Source organism: Pistacia vera, unplaced genomic scaffold (genome assembly GCF_008641045.1).
Source record: "Pistacia vera cultivar Batoury unplaced genomic scaffold, PisVer_v2 Contig160, whole genome shotgun sequence".
Taxonomy (NCBI): domain Eukaryota; kingdom Viridiplantae; phylum Streptophyta; class Magnoliopsida; order Sapindales; family Anacardiaceae; genus Pistacia; species Pistacia vera.
Window position 1 is genome coordinate 1,345,856 of NW_022195685.1, and position 20,226 is coordinate 1,366,081.

Below are 20,226 nucleotides of genomic sequence, written 5' to 3' on the forward strand. Positions count from 1 at the left end.
GTAAAACCTTCTTTTAATTTTTTTTTCTTCTAAAGATTACAATATAAATTTTTATAATTTTAATTAGATCTAACTTAAATTAAAATCAATCAAAACTTAAATCAAATCATCATTGCGTGAAAAACTATTAGAAGGAGGAGCTTAGAAGTTAGAAGAAGGAGATGGTGGGGCCTAAAAAGACTAGACGACTTGCAAAGGAAGGATTTCCGTACACTGTGATACGACGTCAACCATTACTTAACGGTCCCGTGTATTAAAATAAGAATTTATCAATTAATCTTCAAATTCTTTTCATGCTTAACTTGTTCAAATGGACATTTATTTTATTTTCTAATTAAAATGGACACGACGTAATAATAAACACGTCATCATCTTCTACAACCAAGAACTAACGATACAGTATTCTACTGCACGTCGTTTGAAGATTCTCAACGCGTTTATACGCAACACTCACTCTCCCTCAACACTACCGCTTTTGCGAATATAAAAAATATTGATAAGAGCTTTCCTTCACGCTTTCAGCTTCAGCCTCTTGCTTCCAAGCAAACCGTTCCGATCAAATCACACATACCTTCTTCTTGTTCTCAAACACTTCCACTCCTCGTTACTATTTGTGCCGAATCAATTACAGATGGGATGTCTTGTGGGACTCATGTACTACCTTTTTCATGTGAAAATCATCAGTCTTCTGGAGGAGAAGAGGATTCACCCCGATTTCTCTGACCCCGACATTAATGAGGTTGACATCTACAAGTTCGATCCTTCTGCCTTGCCTGGTAAGTGGGATTTTCTTCAAGCTTTCAATTTTAATTTCAATGGTTTCTGATCACTGATGGGAATTGAAATATGATGCAGGGCTTTCAGAAAGTGACTCCGATGAACAAGGATGGTACTTTTTCTGTGAACCTTACTATAAGTATGCGAAGAGTAAACGTGCCAGCCGACGAACCGATGGGGGATACTGGAAAATAACTGGGAGAGGTTGTGATGTCAAGAATAAAAGTGGCCAAGTCATCGGCAGTAAAAAGAATTTGGTTTTTTATAGACTTGGTGTTGGTGCTACTTCTAAGGAAGACAAGACTGACTGGGTTATGCACGAGTTCTATGTTAAGGATGAGAACAACCCTCGTTATAAGGTGTGCTTCTTTGTTCTATTTTTGTTTTTTTAACTTGCCTGTTCATTGTTTGAGCTATATGTTCTGTATAATTGAAATTAATGAAAGGCTGCATTAATTTTACACATCTCATTTTATATATGTTTTAACGTTTGATCACTTTTTTTTTTTTTGTTTTTTGTTTTTTGTAGAAGGATTTTGTTGTCTGCTTCATAGAAAAAAAATCAAATAACAAGTCTACCGTATCAACTTCTGATGATGGTCAACCAAGTGACAGTTTGTCTTCTGTTTCTATAAGCCATAATACAGAAAACCCTTACACAGAGGTAAGATAGAGCATGTCTTATGGCCATTTTTCAATATCAAAGTTATTCATACCTCGGGAGAAGCATATCAATACTTATTTATCTATGGTTCTGGGTCCAGGTTGAATCTCAGACATCATCCAGTCACAATTTGATTTCTGATTCTGGAAAGAATATTACAGAAAATTCTTTTTCAGAAGTAAGAAAAAGCTTGCCTGGCTTATGGTTAGAGTTCTCAATTGGTATGTGAAATATATATTCACACAACTAATACTGGTTCTTGTTTCTCCATGATTCTTGTTTCAGGTGGAACCTCAACTACTACAATCTACCAATTTGGTTACTGATCCAGGAAGTTTGTTTCCAGAAAGTACTACCTCAGCGGTGAGGAAAAATATTGGAGTTTTCAGTCTCAATTTATATAGATGGACCTGTTCAAGAAAAAACATATATATTCACATAAATTTTGATTGTTCGTCTTTGATTCTTATTGCAGGTAGAACCTCAACTACTATTCTGTGGCGATTTTGTTCCCGACCAGATGTATCATATTCCAGAAATTACTTGCCTAATGGTAAGGACATCTTTATTCTTATACATATGGATATGGGACATGAAAAACATTTTCACACCACTAATGTTTGTCTATCTATGATTCTTACAGCAGGTAGATCCTCAACTACTAGCTGAATCTGATGCAACGAATAGCTGTGATTGGTTGAATGACAGCCCTATCCCTGCACCGCAGTTGCCAATTAATCCAGATCACTACCAGGGGTTCAATTCCTCCCCATACTCACCTGGTTTTAGTGATGATTGTAATGTGCAGGATTTTCAGTTCGATGGTGAGCTTGGAGATGTGATTTCACTATGGGACCTCGAGAATTAATAAACCTTGTGAAGAAGTAATTGGACAGATTCCTCCTGCTCGCGAAGACATTGAAACCATCAGCTACACTTCAGTAGCATGTGGACTGTAAACCACATTGAAATTCCGTAGGGGAATAGTATTACTGTGGTTTATTATCATTGTAAGAATGTTTTACTGTATTTCGAGATATGTACTTGTTGAGAATAATGGTTGCATCTTTTGTGACCTTTTTAACGCGTCAGTTTGTATTTCTATGTAATATTATGGCCAAGTTCTGGATACTTGGGAGCTTGTTGAACGGGAACGCTATTCATCTGTCCATGTACAAAAAATCCATTATGGAATTTGTCATAGAATTTCCATCTATTTTCTCCAATGAATGTTGCACTTAGAATTTCAATTGTTTTTTATCTTCTCGTATAGCTTCTGTCAAGATTGTTATTATTTTGTTCCAGGTTTTACTCTGCAATCTGGTAAGAGCTCCGAGTGAGAATTTTATTAAGATTGGGATGGAACCTTAAACCCGAATGATAATCTCATACTTATTAGTCAACATATACACCTTGCCAAGAAAATTTTATGATCTTCTTAATGTAAAAACATGATAATCTCATAACTTGAGCTCTCAGTTCCAGTTTGAAACATTAAATACATCAGTTTTAAGATCAGTATCAACTTGGAAAACAAATATACAAAGGAGAAGACCAGTAAAAACAGAGCAAAACTACAAAAAGCAGAAAATACTTCTCTGAGAAGGGGAGCCGGATACATTAAAAAATGGTTTGAAATTTTAGATTACTTGCCATGGAAGTAGACAGAAGGAAGTGGGAATGACAGATAGTGGGAGTCACTTTACTCTTTTAGTCAGCTGTTACTTTTCGCGATTTTTCTTTTTTTTTTTGTTTCTGGGTGTATACAGGGCTTTTCACATTTCATTTGCATGATTTTTTCTAGGCTCGGCTACAGGTAGAACCTCAACTACTATGTTATAACTTCAAGCAGAGCCTAACTACTAGAGATATGGTGAGGAGAAGCATTTACTGTGAAATTGTTTAAACTTATCTATGTAGTGCTTTAGAAACATATTTCGAACTTATGCTTAATGCTTCTTCACGCGTGATTCCTCAGGTGGAACCTCTGCCATTATCAAAATTTGATCCAATCAATGGCTGTAATTGGCTATAATCTGCAACTCTTTCTTTGCATGGCAATCAGTCGCCAATGGATCCAGATAGATATCCTCTCAATCATGAGCATGAAGATGTCACAAATTTACAGCGTTTAGTCTACAGGAGAATACCTTGCTAGAAAGCAAATGAATATTCTCCAATGACTGTTGAGGAGCATTAGGTCAATGGAGATTCATGGACATTAATTGTAACAATGTTCATAATCATGTTATCGTTAATGCTACAACCTCTCTGATTTTGAGATTAATAGTTAAATCACTAGCATATTCAAGAATGTGCTAACTAAGTTCATCGTGAAATCTACCTTATGCAACTCCACCCGAGAATGATGTGAGTTCGTCATTACTCATGAGATCGTTGCGTTAGATTCTCCTTATCATCTTCCAAAAACATTTCCTATATATTAACAGAAGACCCTGCAAACGGCAATATAAACCAAAATCTCTCAACTGTGTATTTGATAAATAGAATGCCGACTTAGGAAATGTTTCACCTTTTAAGAAATTGTTCAATAAGCACCTCCCTTGCAATCTTTGGTTGCTCTACAACAAACACAAATTTGATTTCAATATCTTTGAAAATCAGATTCAACCACAAAAGCCATTGAAATATTTTTTTGCTTTGCATTAACAATCCTTTGGAGCCTGAACAGGAGGATAGTATTGAAATAGTGATTTGGTATTGGCTTTTGAATTAGTGATTAAGAAAATATATTAAAGGTTTATGATGGTTATTATGGTTTATTATGCATGTGATTGTGTTACTGGAAATGTGCCCGGGTGGAAGAAATCAAGTGACAACAGCCCGGGTTACGGTCAATACAGCAGTTTGGGCTGCCAGATTTACAAGAAGTTGGGCCTTAATTGGCCCAAAAATCATATTAAATATGCTTATGTCAGTGATTTTTTTTTTTTTTTTTTTTTTTTTAATGCCGGAAGTGTTCATGTCAGTTTATGCATACTTTAATTATTCTTCGGATACCTTGAAATTATCAATCAGATAATAATTGTAGTAGTTATCCCTATTAACATTCCAAAAGAAACTTAAACTCAAAATCTCTTTAATAATACATTTAAGAATCTTTACCGAACCACTCAATCACCTAAAGATAATTTATGTTGGTGATGTTGCTAACAACTTTGGAGGGTCTTATTAAAGCTTTGGAATTAATAATTGTATTTAGTTATTGATCCAACAATACACCTTACCAAGAACAGTTTTATTCCAATGAAGGAATATTGAAATCATATTCTGATATTCATATATGAAGAATGGAAATAATAAAATGAAAGAATTCACAAGGAGCATGTGGCAGGAGAATGGAAGATGAGGCAAAGAACGAAAGATGAGGCAAAGAATGAAGGAAAGATGACAAAATGAGAAGAAGATTCTAGAGGCAGCTGAGGAAGATTCTAGAGTGGAAATAGAGAGATGGCGGGGTCCTTTCTTATACGGCTTGCAAAAGAAGGATAGCCTTCGTGTCACTTTCTCCCATTTAGTTCTTATCCTTAACACTTGATTAATCTTTAACGGTTCTGTTCCTTTATATACATTCGTCAAATAGTCTTCAAAGAGTAAATGACATATTTTCACCCGGGGTTTAGCAAAATCCTTAATTGGTATCTCTATTTGTATTTATTCTAGATTTTTACCTATAAACTAATATCGTTATTGAGTATTGGAAGTGATCTAAAACGTTGAGTGAGTTGTAGAGGAGGTTGTGAGAAGTCCAACGGTGGTTTTGGAAATAATTTTGGACTTCGAAATCAGTCGACAAAAGCCAAAAACTGGCAGCTTGGACACTACTAACGTGAGCCATTTTTTGCTAAAATGAACTCATCTTCTACCAAGGAAAACGTCGGCGTATTTTAGCGAGCTAATGTGCGTTGCACTACAGTAAAACGTTGAAAATATGTTAAAATAAAGGAAACAACGTTACATTAAGGAGGCGTTTGGTTGAAGGTTATATGAGATTACTAAGGTAATGTCATCTTATATTACTTGATTACCACGTTTGGTTGTCAAGTAATATAAGATTCCGATAATCTTCCAATACCAATAATAGTTACTGTTGATAATATTGAGAGCCCGTTTGGATGGGGGTAATATTAGATAACTGGAGTAATATTTTTTAAATTGAGCAGATGACGATGTTTGGTTGGTTTGTAAAAAATTATTCTCAGAATTGTTTATGACAAACGGTGGCATTTTGGGGTAAGTTGCCGGGAATATTATTACCTGGGGGGGAAGGGGGGTTATTAAAACTTACCCCAAGGTAATCCAATTTTGTGTCCCATATTGCCCTTAAACAGTTGAGCATTTGGTCCAAATTAGCCTTATATTTGTTAAGATTTACAAAACACCCAATTCACTCATGCAAATCCTTTTGTCCTCACTTTTTAAATTTTTCGAACGACATTGCCCTTGTTATTGTCATTATTTATAGAAATGTCATTGTACCCAGAACAAGCCACCATCGCCAATCACCGTCGACAGCCGTCAGAGGCTGCCAAAAGTCGCCATAATGGCTTACGACTGACCGTGCGCTAGTGAGGCCTTTTCACGACCAAAGACCTGACCATTTCACGGCCAAATTTGTGGTCGTTTTACAGCCACATCTTTGATAGTGAAATGGCTAGATCTATGGCACTATCGGCGTCACAGCCAGATTTGTGGCACTGTTGGCGGTCACCGACGGTGGTGGCTGGTTGCCGATAGTGGCTTGGGGTGGGTAGGGGTGTTTTTGTTAAGTTTAAAACATTTTTGGTTACTATGGTGTTTTTGCTAAATCTGAAAAGTAGGGAGTTAAAAGAAATTATTCAAAAAATAATAATAGAAAAATACTATTATATTAATATTTTAAAAAAAATAAAAAAATAAAAAAATAAAGGCAACTTAATAATCTATATAACATACTCACCCATTTATCCTCCCAACCAAACATATTATTCACCAAATTATTCAAACCAACCAAACACATTTTCTAAACATTTTTAGTAATCTTCAAGGTGATATTTTATTATGTTAATATAATATCCCCATATAATAAAACATTATATGATCCAAACGTCCCTTGAAGATAATCTGATTACCTCCATTTTTTTAGGTATTATAAGATTATTTGATTATCTTATTTTTGTTCCAATTTTATCCCTTATTAATAAAAATTTTAGACAATAATGTCCTTGTTTTAAAATCAATTTTCATTAATCCACCACTATAATTTTATCCTTGTTTAATTAAGTTTTTGGACAATAATGCTCTTATATTTAAAACAAATTGCAGACCACCACTGCCACCCAGCCACCACCATCAACAGCTGGCCAACCACTGTCAGCCGCCATTGGAAGTTGTCGAGAATTGCCGGGAGGCTCCGATATTCCCATTTTTTGCCATATTGATGGCTAGAAACGGCCATATCGGAGTAGATCTAGTTGGAAATGTCTAAAAATAGATTTGGCCATTTCCGGCAAGATCTACTCGGATATTGTCATCAATATGGCCGTAAACGGCCATATCAGCAACTTAAGGTGACTTCCGACGGCCAAAGGCAATGGCTGGCGGCGAACAATGGCTTAAGGTGGGTGGGGGTGATTTTGTTATAAATTAAAATTTTATATAAGTTGTGGTGTTTTAACTAAATCTGAAATGTTGGCGGTTAAAAGAAATTATTCAAAAATTAGTAATAAAAATAATATTATATTAATATTTAAAAAGCAATTTGGTAGTTTAAATAACATACACATCAATTTATTCCTCTCAACTAAATATATTAATATAACATACCCATGAATTTATTCCAATTAACCAAACATATTTTCCTAAAGATTCCCAGTAATATTCAAGGTAATCTAATTTTTCATTAATATAATATTACTAATAAGCTAATATTTCTTGAATCAAACATACCCTAAAAGTGAAAATCTAAAATAAATGCAAACAAGATATCAACTTGCGATTTCACTCAACCTCGGGTGGGAATATGTGGTTTGCTCATCTTTAAATTCTTATTCTCTCAAATATTTTCTTCTGCACTAAAAAAAAAAAAAAAAATTATGATGACGTTTCTATTTGACGTCCATCTTTTGGAAATTCTCACGCGGTTTTGTATAGTACACTCACAATCACTCAGCAGTTCCGCTTATTTGTATATATAAGGAGTGTTGGCATGCCCGAGTAGAGTTGAGCTTCTGCTTGAGAAAATTCTTCCTATCAATTGCAGAAATAGCTAGCTCTTGCTCACTTTCTCTCACACTCTTTGTTAGTTAACACTACTGCTGCTTCATTATTTTGTGCTGAATCAGAAATGGGTTCTCTTGTGGGATTGATGTACCACTTATTTCGTGTAAAAATCATCACTCTTCTCACAGAGAAGAGGGTTCACCCTGATCTCTTTGTTCCCGAGATTAACGAGGTTGATATCTACCAGTTTGATCCTTATGACTTGCTAGGTAAGTGAGTTTTATTCTTTCAACTTTTAACTTTTGTTGATGCGTGATTTTGACACCAACTAAATGCACGTGGGAAATGCTGAGCTGACTCAGAAGACAAAATGTGTATGGGAATATTGAACTGAATAAAAGATGGAGAACAATATTTAAAGTGGTTCAGATGCTTAAGAAAGCGAATCCTACGTCCACTGGTATTGTATTAATTTATGAGATCAGGTCGCGTTCAGCGAGCTGACTTACAAGAGATTACAAGAGAGAAAGAGAGAGAGTAAATATGCTATTCCAAGGAGAATTTAGCTAATCCCACAAACATGAGAGGAATCCTCTATTTATAGTGGGATGAGTTAAGGTAATGATTACTAAATCTGTGAGTGGGTCAGATTGCCATGCAAATCGTTCCTTGCGTCCTGTTGTTCACTTGCTCGAGTGATTTACTCGACGTGTGCAGGGATTGCACACGTGAATCGTCTCCAACCTTTCACCAGTCTGGCGCACACCCACTGCACTAACAGGAGCATGCCACTTGCATCAGCGTGCGACGTGGCTGCGTCTGAATGGCTGCGGGACTTACCTAAGCTCTGACCGCTTAAGCTGGCAGGGCTCTATATCAGCCTTACATTTTCAGGCATAACAGAAGTCCCCTAGTTTTTAAGGTTCGAGGATCGAACCTCGAAAACTACATATTATGCCTAATTTGATGTGTTTGAAGAGATACTGGTCAATCTGACCTAGTTGCAAAGAGGTCGAGGAAACATTTCCATGCAAGTAACCTGAAATGACTTACTCTAAGGGTTAGCGACCTGTCCGTATACCATATTCAGTGCCATGACAATGCCTCTGGTCTTTATCCGAGGTTCACAACCTTATTGCACTTAGCGAAATTTTTTATGAAGGCAAGGAATCATCGCTTCGCAGCTAATATACGTCGAGGTTTGAAGGGTCACGTCCCCTGTGACTAACATGAGACAAGATCGAAGAGTCACGTCGCTTCGCGACTGACATAAGACGAAGAGTGTTCTATAAAACGACCTCTTCAGATGTTATTCGTTGCACTTTCATAGCTGATACATTTAATGAAATACCTTTTGCTCTGACAGATGTGTCCTGTGCACAATTTTTGTACCCTATATATGTTACAGATGAGATCGCATTATAATAGTTTACAATAAAATTGATACAAGTCTTATGCGAACAGAATTATACACATGAAAAAATGGTTACAAAGGAACTTGTCTTATTTATAAGGGTTAGGAAAAGTAAAATCTTTACAAGGAAAAATTGAGTTCAGAATTACTGATAATATGGTCGGAGATGTTCAGCATTCCAAGCTCACGGTACTTTGGAACCATTCAGCGTTTTGAGATGATAAGTCCCCGATCTTATCACTTTGGCGATGCGGTATGGGCCCTCCCAGTTCGGTCCCAAAACTCCCGTACTCGGTTCTCTAATACCGAGAATGACTTCCTTCAAAACGAGGTTCCCGACCTGGAAGTCTCTTATTCTGACCTTAGAGTTGAAGAACCTTTTCGTGAGTTGTTAATAGACTACTATTCTTAGCTAAGCTTTGCTGCGATGTTCTTTAACTGAATCAAGACTTACGCGCATAAGCGCTTCATTGTCTGTCTCGTTGTACAAGTCTCTCCGAAGTGAACTGGTCCCTACCTCCACGGGGATCATCGCTTTGCAGCCATATGTTAGCGAAAAAAGGGTTTCTGAGGTGGAGGTTCTCGGAGTTGTCCTGTATGCCCATAGAACTTCAGGAAGGTCGTCGGCCCAATTTCCCTTGGCTGCACCAAGTTTGGCCTTTAGAGTATGCTTGATGGTTTTGTTGACAGCTTCTACTTGACCATTTGCTTGCGGTCTTGCGACTGAGGCAAATTTCTTATGGATACCTAGCTCGTTGCAAAACTGCTTGAACTCCTCGTTATCAAACTGTTTCCCGTTATCAGAGATAAAGGTATGAGGAATCCCATAGCGGCATACAATGTTTTTGAAGACAAAGTCCTTGAGCTTTTTGATGGTGATCGCGGCCAATGGCTCTACTTCGACCTACTTGGTGAAGTAATCTACTGTGACCACCGCATACTTGACTCCCCCTTTACCAACTGACATGGGTCCGATTAGATCGATTCCCCACATGGAGAATGGCCAGGGGTTAGACATGGTTATCAGCTAGTGGGAAGAAGCTCGCGGTATGTTCACGAATCACAGTCACTTGTCACTTGTCACACGTTTTTACAAAGTTGTAGGTGTCTTCTTGAATCAGGGGCCAGTAATACCCTTGACGAACAACCTTGTTGGCGAGGGATCGTGCAGCCGTGTGATTACCTCATATTCCTTCATGTATCTCCCTCATGATATAGTCTACTTCTTCATCGGTTACACATTGGAGAAGAGAGACGCTAAACCCTTGTATTATACAACTGATCTCCTATGAGTGTGTAACGAGCAACTCTTGTTCGCAGGGTTCTTGCCTCGACCTTGTCGTTGGGCAGGATCCCATCTCGGAAATACTGAATGATAGGGGTCATCCAGGAGACTGACTCAATTACATTCATGGCCTGTTTGGGCGAACTGATACTGGGGGCCTCTATGAATCAAATAGGAATGCTCTCTGTCACATCCGATTCCAATGATAAGGTTATCTTTGCCAAGGCATCCGCGACAGAATTGTTGTCCCTAGGGATCTACATGATCGTGAAATGCTTAAACGGCTCGAGTGCGGCCTTAGCTTTCTTAAATAGCCGATCATGTTTTCTTCCTTGGCCTAATATTCTCCTAAAATTTGGTTGACAACCAACATGGAGTCGCTGTGGATGCTGATCGCGGTTGATCTCATTTCTCTTGCCAACCGCAATCCAACGAGTAGAGTTTTATACTCGACCTCATTGTTAATCGCTTTGAACCCGAAACAGAAAATGCCATGAATGCGAGTCCCTTTCGGACTTAGGAGGAGAAGGCCTGCCTAGCCTTTTTCCTGTTCGATGACCGTCGACATAGAGGCTCCAGGTTGATAGGTTCTGAACAGTTTCCTGGGTGGCTTCGCTGGCCTGTTGCTCAGATTCCTTCATCAGATGATATGAGAATTCTGACATGAAATCGGCAACAGCCTGCCTTTTGATGGTTGCTTTCAGTCTATACTACAGATCGAACTGACTTAGTTTCATAACCCACTTGAGCAATTTACCCGATGCCTCCGATTTCTGGAGGACTTGCTTAAGCTGGTAACTAGTCATTACATGGATTGTGTGGGCGTGGAAGTAAGGTCGCAACTTTCTGGAAGCGATCAGCAGGGCATAAGCTAATCACTCCATTTCTAGATACCGCATCTCAGCATCTAGCAGATGCTTGCTCACTTAATAAACTGGCCATTGAACCTTGTTCTCTTCCTGAACTAAAGCTGCACTGACCACGTACTGAGAGACGGACAGATACAGGAGAAGAATTTCCTACGGGAGAGGCTTAGATAGAAGAGGTGGTTTTTTGAGGTACTCTTTAATGCTCTAAAATGTTTGTTCGTACTCGGGAGTCCACTCAAACTTCTTATTGGCCCTGAGTATGTTGAAGAATGGCAAGCAGCTATCTGTTGCCCTCGATATGAAGCGACTGAATGCCACTATTCGCCCATTGAGACTTTGAACCTGTTTTCGATTGGTCATGCTTTTCATGCCGAGGAGAGCTTGGATTTTCTCGGGGTTGATCTCTATTCCCCTCTGGTCAACCATGTACCCTAGAAATTTTCCTGAGGATACTCAAAATGAGCATTTGAGGGGGTTGAGCTTCATTTTGTACTCCCAAAGGATGTCAAACATCTCAGCGAGATGCGCTATGTGATCTGAAGCGACATGCGACTTGACTAGCATGTCATCAACATAGACTTCCATTGACTTCCCGATCTACTTAGAAAATATTCGGTTAACCAGCTGCTGGTAAGTTGCTCTAGCATTTTTCAGGCCGAAGGGCATAACCCTATAGCAATACGGTCCCCGATCTATAACAAATGAGGTATGCTCTTCGTCCAGTGCATACATCAGAATTTGATTGTATCCCAAGTATGCGTTCAAAAAACTCAGCAGCTCATGCCTGGAAGTGGCATTAACGAGCTGGTTGATCCTTGGTAGGGGAAAGTTGTCTCTTGGGCAGGCTTTGTTGAAGTCGGTGAAGTCAACGTAGGTCCTCCATTTGCCATTGGGCTTTTTTACTAGAACAAGGTTGGCAACCCAGCTCGGGTAGAGCGTTTCCCGGATAGATCCATTACGAAGGAGATTATCTACCTCATCTTTTAAGGCAGCATATCGTTCCGGATCCATCACTCTTCTTTTCTGGCAGACCGGCCTGGCTTCACTATCGATGTTCAAGGCATGGTAGATGATGTTTGGGCTGATCCCGACCATATTGGCATGCGTCCATGCGAACACATCAATATTTTCTCTGAGGAAGCTGGTCAGGTCAGTAACGAGCTGGGGGTTGAGATTGCTTCCAATACTCAACACTCGGCTCGACTCGGCTTGGTCTGGTCAACTGACACTTTAGATAAATCCTCAACTGGCCCACTGGAAGGGCATTTCTGGATACGAGGATCCATATTATCTTCGGCTGGGCCAAGCTGTGGTTCGATTCGACTGATAGTCATTGCCTATTCGGGAATGTCACACAGGATGCTTTTCCCCTTGCACGTCATCTGCAATGCCCTTATATAGCAGTTGCGAGATGCGCACTGAGATCCGCTTACTTCCTTATCCCTATTGAGGTAGGGAACTTCATCTTGAGATGGTAGATCGAAGTGACTGCCTTGAAGTTTCTTAGTAGATGTCGCCCTAGGATGCCATTGAAAGTGGAAAGGCAGTCCACTATCAAGAATTCAGTGATCTTGGTCACCTCGTCAAAGTCACCCAACATGACTGGAAGCGAGATCGTTCCCTTGGGGATCAGGTGATCCCCTGTAAAACCATATATGGGGATAAAGGCGGGCTTCAGGTCGGCCTCATCCAATTTTATTCTTTCAAAAGCTCGTGGGAATAGGATGTTCACAACGCTTCCGTTATCCACCAATATTCTGTGGACATCGCATCGCCCTATTTGGGGCATGATGACGAGAGCATCATCATGGGAATGATGAAATCAGATTGCGTCTTTTTCGGAGAAGGTTATTTCCTTCTCTCTGCGAACCTTTGATGGTCGTTGCATCGTGTTCATCACATGGATAAGGTCGTGATGGGCTGCGCAAGTATATCTTTCTTGGGCACCTAGCGAATTCCCTCCGAGGTGTGGTCCCCCAAAGATTATCCCCGCGCTGCAGATACCTTTGCGATCACGACGCTTCTTACCTGGTTCCTCTCGATTTTTCTCCCTTACGGGAGCAAAGTCATCAACATACTCTTTGAAATACCCCTGTTTGATAAGGTCTTCGATTGCCTGCTTGAGAGCTCGACACTCATCAGTGTGATGCCCATTGTCCCGATGATAACGACAGTACTTTTTACTGTTTCTGGCTGAAGGGGGATTTTTCATAGGCTCAGGTTCTCCAAGCAGACCGGCCTCTTCTGACTTGTAAAGAATGGCCAAGACAAATGCATTCAAAGGAGTATATTGACTCATGTCGCGATCGCGACGAGGAACTAGAGCATAAGACTTCTTGTGCTCAAACCATGGTTTCTTTCCTTTCCGCTGATCGTCATTAGCCCATTTGCTATCAGATCTCCTATTTGCCCCCCGACCAGGTGCACTGCCTGAAGTGTCGGGGTCGTGGCGGTAGAGATTCTCAATACGAAGGTATTTCTCCGTAAGGCTGTAGAAGCGGGTGAGGGAAACATCATCCTCTGATTGCAATGCTTTCAACAGATCTGTTTGTGGACGAACTCTCGCTATGATGAGAGTTCGAACAGACTCTTTGGGAGTGTGAGCTACTTTATGGAGCTCCTTGTGGAATCTGTCGATGTAAGATTAGAGGGATTCATCCCTCTCTCGCCTTATGTTGCTGAGGTAGCTCAAAGGCATTGAGAACTTTCTGTTCGCTTGGAAGTGTCTCAGGAATGTCGAGCTCATCTGATTCCATGAGCCGATTGATCTCGCCGGGAGCGACCTGAACCATCGCTTGGCATGTGAAGTTAGAGTTACTGCCAAGCAACGGCATTTTGCCAAGTCAGAAACTTGGTGAAGTTCCATCAGGTCGTTGAATTCGTATAGATGATCCTGCAGATTGGTATTTCCATCAAATGCTAGCATATCAGGCATTCTGAATCTGGATTGGAGAGGGGCAACTAACACAACCAGAGAAAAAGGAGACGCAGTTTCGGCTGCTCTTGACACACACTAGCTAGAGTCGTGCGATGGCGCTGAATGGTTCGGGGAACCTTCCCGACCTCCGCGATGATGAGAACCAACCCGCGAACGGTGGGAACTTCCCTCGCGACGACGATCGAAGTCATCATTTTGGCGAAAATGGGAATCTCCTCGTCTTGCACTTTTATGGAAGTACTCGCGCGACGTGGCACGAGACAACTCGGGCCGCGACGTGTCACCGAGTCTGCACGCCACAGGTATTCTACCCAGGGTGCGGTCGGTGTTCGCTGGTCCCTCAGAGCCTCTAGGCCTGCTGTTAGCCACCTGCTTTCCCTTTCTTTGACGCACTGCAATGCACGCGACACAGGCTATCGCCCTTTTCCGCGCTTTCATGCGACTTGCAGGCGTTTTTGGCGGTGCACCGCCTCATTTGATTCGGGTGGCACGACCCAATCCAAGCGGCCATTTGATTCGGGTGGCACGACCTAATTCACAACTCATAGAGAAGAGGGTTCACCCTGATCTCTTTGTTCCAGAGATTAACGAAGTTGATATCTACCAGTTTGATCCTTATGACTTGCCAGGTAAGTGAGTTTTATTCTTTCAACTTTTAACTTTAATTCTCTCTTTAATTTCTTTGATTCTGACTGGAATTGAATTGTCATGCAGCGCTTTCAGAAACCAAGTCCGATGACCAGGTGTGGTACTTTTTCTGTGAACCGCATTACAAGTATGCCAACAGTAAACGTGCCCACCGAGCAACCGGAGGAGGGAGCTGGAAAATAACCGGTCGAGGCTGTGATGTGAAGGATAAAGGAAGGGTGATCGGTAAGAAAAGGACATTGGTTTTCTGCAGACGTGGTAGTACTTCTAAGGAGATCAAGACTGATTGGGTTATGCATGAGTTCTATATCGAGGACAGCCCTTATTATGAGGTGTATTACTTTGTTCGATTCTTATTGCTTGTTCCCTCTTCTTTGTGTTGAATTTGGAAACATTTGGCTTGATGGGTTGTCCTCTTTTCTGATTTGGTGTTGAATTTATCTATAGTAAATCTTCTGTTAACTTTTGTTTAAATATGCTCTGTGATATTAGTGACAAGCTGCATAAATTTAGCTTCTGGGTTGTGTTTGACTTACTGGTAGAAGATTGAAGTGATTGGTAAATATGCTAGAAGCTTGATTTCGTTTGATTAGGCACTTCAATTAGATTTAATTATAATCTACAAATTTAATTTTGTAATCTGTTTTATGAGATCGTATAGGAACTCGTATGTATCTCAGTTATGTACTTGAATTTTTATTATTAGTGATATCCATGGAAATTATGTAAGAAATTGAGACCTTTCTTCTAAGTTCAAAATCGCCTTGCAGAACCATTACTAATGTGACAAGGAGAATATATTTTCCTTATGAATTATTTTATGAAAGAGTCTGTTGTTTTTGTTTCTCTTTAAAGTCTGGTAGGTAGTATAGAGGCAGTTCTGATCAAAATTTGCTATGTCTGGGAAATAATTGGTACTACAGGATTCTAGGCAGCTACACATTACGTTTTATTTATTTTCATTTTACCTTTATTTAATTTTTTGTTTTTGTAGAAGAATTTTGTTGTCTGTTACATAGAAAAAACAAAAAAAAACAAGTCTAGTGTTTCAACACCCGATGATGGTCAACCGAGTCACAGTCTGTCTTCACATTATGAAAGTCGTGTTACAGAAAATTCTTCTTCGGAGGTGAGATAGAACATGTCTTGTGGTCATGTTTCAATATCAAGTCGGAAACATATCCAGAATTAATACTTCTTTATTTATGGTTATTGGTTCAGCTTGAATCTCAGCAAACAATGAGTCAGCATTTGATTTCTGATTCTAGAAAGCATATTACAGAAATTTCATTTTTAGAGGAGAGAAAAAGCATGCCTTATGGGTAGTCTTCGGTATCAGCTATAGTCTTTGATAAACATATTCACACAACTAATACTTTGTTTTTCTATGATATTTTTCTTCAGGTAGAATCTCCACCACTATCAAGTGACGAATTGGAGAGTATTTACTCAATGGTGAGGAAAAATATCTTACATAGTATTTAATCAGTACCACGGATCCAATTCCTCATGCTCAAATGGCATTAGTAATGACTGTAATCTGGGGAGCTATGAATTCACTGGTGGGCTTGAAGATGTCGTGAATTCGCAAAGGAATGTCCAGAATCAATATCCTTGCGAAGTAGATGTACTGACGCAGTCAGACATTGAAGCAATGGTTAAAGAGCTATCTTGAGGACTTTCCGCCAATAGCATTGGAAAATTAAATAGCGAAGGGGGATTATATTATTATGGTTATGAACACTGTAGACTGCTTTGCTGTGTTCTAATTATTATGAGCTTTGTAATTGTCGACAATAATGGTCACATCCTTTTGGATCTTGTTTCAAACACTTTGAAAAAATTCAGCTTGTCAATTATATTTATATCTAAGTATGGCTTAGTTCTGGAAACTTCAAGTATTGTTTAATGGGAATGCTGTTCATATGTCCAGGTATTAAAATTCCATTGAGGAATTTGTTAAGAACAAAATCCTATTTCCTTCTCTCTCTCCTTTTTTGTTTTTAGTTAATGATTAATCACAAACTTGAATTTTTCCCTTGTAAATCTAAGATAAGGATCCAATGTCTGGAAATAATTTTGCAGTTCAAATATAACCATTAAGAAGGCAGTAATAGCAAGGGAAAAGGTTTGTTTGGTTTTCCTGGGGAGTGTGGACACCCCATTAAAACATAAACAAAATCCACCATCACTGTAATTTGGCAATGTTTATTTCCAGTGTATTTTCTTCATATTCCTTAATTATTAGCAAAAGGTAGTGGTTCTTCATTGAATGATATTGCTCATATCAGGTATATGGCTGACATAAATTTAATTAGCTTTTGTCAAGAACAGGACGTTATAGTTTTGAGTTTTAACTTTCTAGCCTTTGTTCCAAGGGAAAATAATACGTTTACTGAGAGTAGTGCATCGAATTCATGCATCGAATGACGTGACACAACTCTGACCGTCAATTAATTATGAATTAATATTAATCGACAGTCAAGATTAGGTTACATCATTCGATGTATGAATTCGGTGTGCTTCTTTCGGTAACTGTAGCATTACTCTTGTTCCAAAAACCCATCTATATACATAAATAAACCTCACTGCATGCAGCACGGTGGTTTGATTTGGAGTGGAAGAAACTCATTACAATTTTCCATGATGGAGGTTTCCTTCAGTCTTTAGATTGATTTAATAACAATAAGCAACTCCTCCTCATTTCTGTGGTAGAAAATCAAAATCCCAATACTTGTAGTAGACAACATGATAATCCCAAAGTTTGAGCTTTTAATTAGGATTTAGAATGAAACTGTTAGGATCTCATCTTAGAAGGGAAAATGGTAGGCATGTCGGTTATAAAAGTTTGGACACTCTCCTTTAACAAGCTAGTTTTTCAAAAAGAGTTATATCCAAGCCCATGAAAGCCTCATTGTCCAACCCAATTGTTTGAATTGTTGGAGTGCAACACCCAAGAGGGTTGTGGAAGCGTGGTGGAATGTTTTGGAAGAGAAAAAAGGCTTAAACACCCTCCCTTGCACGGTTTTTTAAGTAGAGTTTTATCTAATCCCATAAAAGATCTATTGCTCAGCCCAATTATTTGAATTGTTGGAGTAGGTTTCTATCGTAAACATATAAATTATTAAAAATAACCAGGATGTAGAAGACATAAATGTTGTAAGTAGGGGTGTTCAAAAAAATGCAAAAACCGAACCGAACCGCTAACCGAACCAAAAAACCGGTTAACCGAAAAAACGGTTCGGTTACGGTTCAAAAAATTCAAAAAACCGAATATTCGGTTCGGGAGAAATTAGAAACGGTTAACAGAAAACCGGTTTTCTAAACCGGTTTTTCAAATATATATATATATTAAATAAATAAATAATAACCTAAACTAAAATAAATCCCTAATTCACTCAATCTAAAATCCCAACCCAAATTTTTTTTCTTAGTTCCTAATGTATTGTCTATATTTACAATTTAATTTAGGACAAAATTAAAAAAAAAAAAAACTTTTATAAAAAAAAAAGGGAAAACCGGTTAACCGCTTTTTTTAAAACGGTTAACCGGTTTTTTGGTTAATCAAAAAACCGGTTTTCTCTAAAATCGGTTCGGTTTCGGTTTAAAAATTTTCTCAAATTAAAAATTTAATTCGATTTAAAAAAACGGTTAATCGATTCGGTTAACCACTTTTGAACACTTTTTATTGTAAGTGCTAGTCCTCTTGCCAAGGAAGTAGACAGACGAAAGTGGATGATCGATAGTGGGGTCTCAGACTTTTTGAGTAGAACCAACAATTAAATCCAACCCAAGGGTTTATTCACACGAAATTACCTAACATATATGCTCTGTAAAGCAGCCATTGGAAAAGCATCTAGTCGGGCTTCCACCAATAAAAAAAGGAGAGAGAATATCCAGTCAATCTTTTTTGCCAGATGCTTTGATGCTTTCATATGTGTAATGTATATAAACAAGCCATCCCCCTCTCACTTTGGATACCAAATTCTTTCCATCAAACCCACAAACCTAATTCATACGCTGTTTCTACGGTGTTCTATTCCTTTTCTACTGAATCTCAGAAATGGAAATGGGTCTATTGTTTATTGATCCAGAAATGAGCAATCTCGAGGGATTTTTATTCCCTCCTACTGATGATGAAATCATCATTTTTCTGGAGTAGAAGAAATTTGACCGTGATTTCTCTGTTCAATTCATATCCAATATTTATATTTAAGGGTGTGAAGCGCCGAATTTATCCGGTAAGTACTGTATAGTGTCAACCATTGAATTTCTTTTTAAATTCTTTATTTATTATGTCATTAGAAAGGCTGGTAATCTTTTGAAATAAAGATTATTTCTGTTATGATTTGATACAGGGCGTTTCGCAATTCACTCGTTTTACCTCGTTTGGTTCGAACCTTAGGTAGAACCTCAACTACTACAGGTAGAACCTCAACTACTACGAGGACTAATATCGTATGAGTTGTTTTGGGACTAGTCTGAAGGTGAGAAAGAGTTCGTAACTTTCAGTATAAGCCATGATGATGATGATGATGATAACAAATATGTCTAAAGGTTAATACTTTTTCATGATTCTTCAGGTTAAACGTTGGCAACTACCAGTCGCTATATGACTTCTAATGTCGCAAATCATGTGCAGAAAATATATTTTCTGGGAGTGTGATAGAGGTAAGAATGAGCATACTCTATTGGATTCTTTATTGACAGTATTTCAATCTAAATTAATATTTGTGGTGCATGAGAAACTTTTTTGAATCTAATGTTATATCAACCTATGTATATTGTAAATGAGCAGCATACACTGTCAGAAAGATATGCCTTAAAAATAATTTTATGTATTAACAGATACAAGTTCTGCAATAGGCACATATTCTTGAACTAATGCTTGATTGTTTATGATTCTTAATTTATTTTTAAACTAATGCTTGCTTGTTTATAATTCTTAATGTAGGTAGAACCTCAAGTACTACCATGTAACTTTGGCTTTTGATTTAGGAAATCAAATTGCGAGAAACAACTTTTCTCAGGTGAGATAGAATGTCCTAGCTCTTATGGGTGGTATCTGCTTTCAAGTTATACACAGTTTGCATAAAAACACATGGAATTCATATATCAAGTAGAATTCCATTTACTACCATTCATCATTTAGCGTTTGATTATGGAATTGGTATTTTCGAAAAGTATGTTTTTAGAGGTGACTTGTACTTGCATAAGGACATATCTAAAAGAATTAAAGCTTTGTTCTTTGTGGTTGTTAATACAGGTAGAACTGCAGTATCTACCTAGTCACCATTTGGCTTTTGATTTTGTAAACCGTTTTACATAGAATATTTTTTTTCAGAGATGAGAGAGGGCATTGCTTATGGATTATTATTTATGTGAACTCTGCCTGAGAAACATACCAAA

At 38.5% G+C, this 20,226-nt stretch overlaps 2 protein-coding genes across 4 annotated transcripts; both read left to right on the plus strand.

The window, feature by feature from the left end:
- Positions 1-578: 578 nt before the first annotated feature.
- Positions 579-2,518, plus strand: LOC116125203 (NAC domain-containing protein 96-like). 2 transcript variants are annotated; one of them, XM_031410942.1, is made up of 7 exons: positions 579-776; positions 856-1,136; positions 1,307-1,441; positions 1,542-1,619; positions 1,727-1,804; positions 1,917-1,994; positions 2,085-2,518. In XM_031410942.1, exons 1-7 carry the CDS (start codon positions 632-634, stop codon positions 2,307-2,309), a joined length of 1,020 nt encoding a protein of 339 aa, XP_031266802.1. In that variant the 5' UTR covers positions 579-631; the 3' UTR covers positions 2,310-2,518. The 2 variants fall into 2 exon arrangements, with proteins under 2 accessions (XP_031266802.1, XP_031266803.1); XM_031410943.1 differs by having other exon boundaries at positions 2,088-2,518.
- Positions 2,519-7,690: 5,172 nt separating this feature from the next.
- LOC116125187 (protein NTM1-like 9) lies at positions 7,691-16,044 on the plus strand. Of its 2 annotated transcripts, XM_031410927.1 has the most exons (4): positions 7,691-7,896; positions 14,763-14,798; positions 14,884-15,149; positions 15,812-16,044. In XM_031410927.1, the coding sequence occupies exons 1-4, from the start codon at positions 7,788-7,790 to the stop codon at positions 15,953-15,955; spliced, it is 555 nt and encodes a 184-aa protein (XP_031266787.1). In that variant the 5' UTR covers positions 7,691-7,787; the 3' UTR covers positions 15,956-16,044. The 2 variants fall into 2 exon arrangements, with proteins under 2 accessions (XP_031266787.1, XP_031266786.1); XM_031410926.1 differs by lacking the exon at positions 14,763-14,798 and having other exon boundaries at positions 7,691-7,932.
- The last annotated feature ends 4,182 nt before the right edge of the window (positions 16,045-20,226 follow it).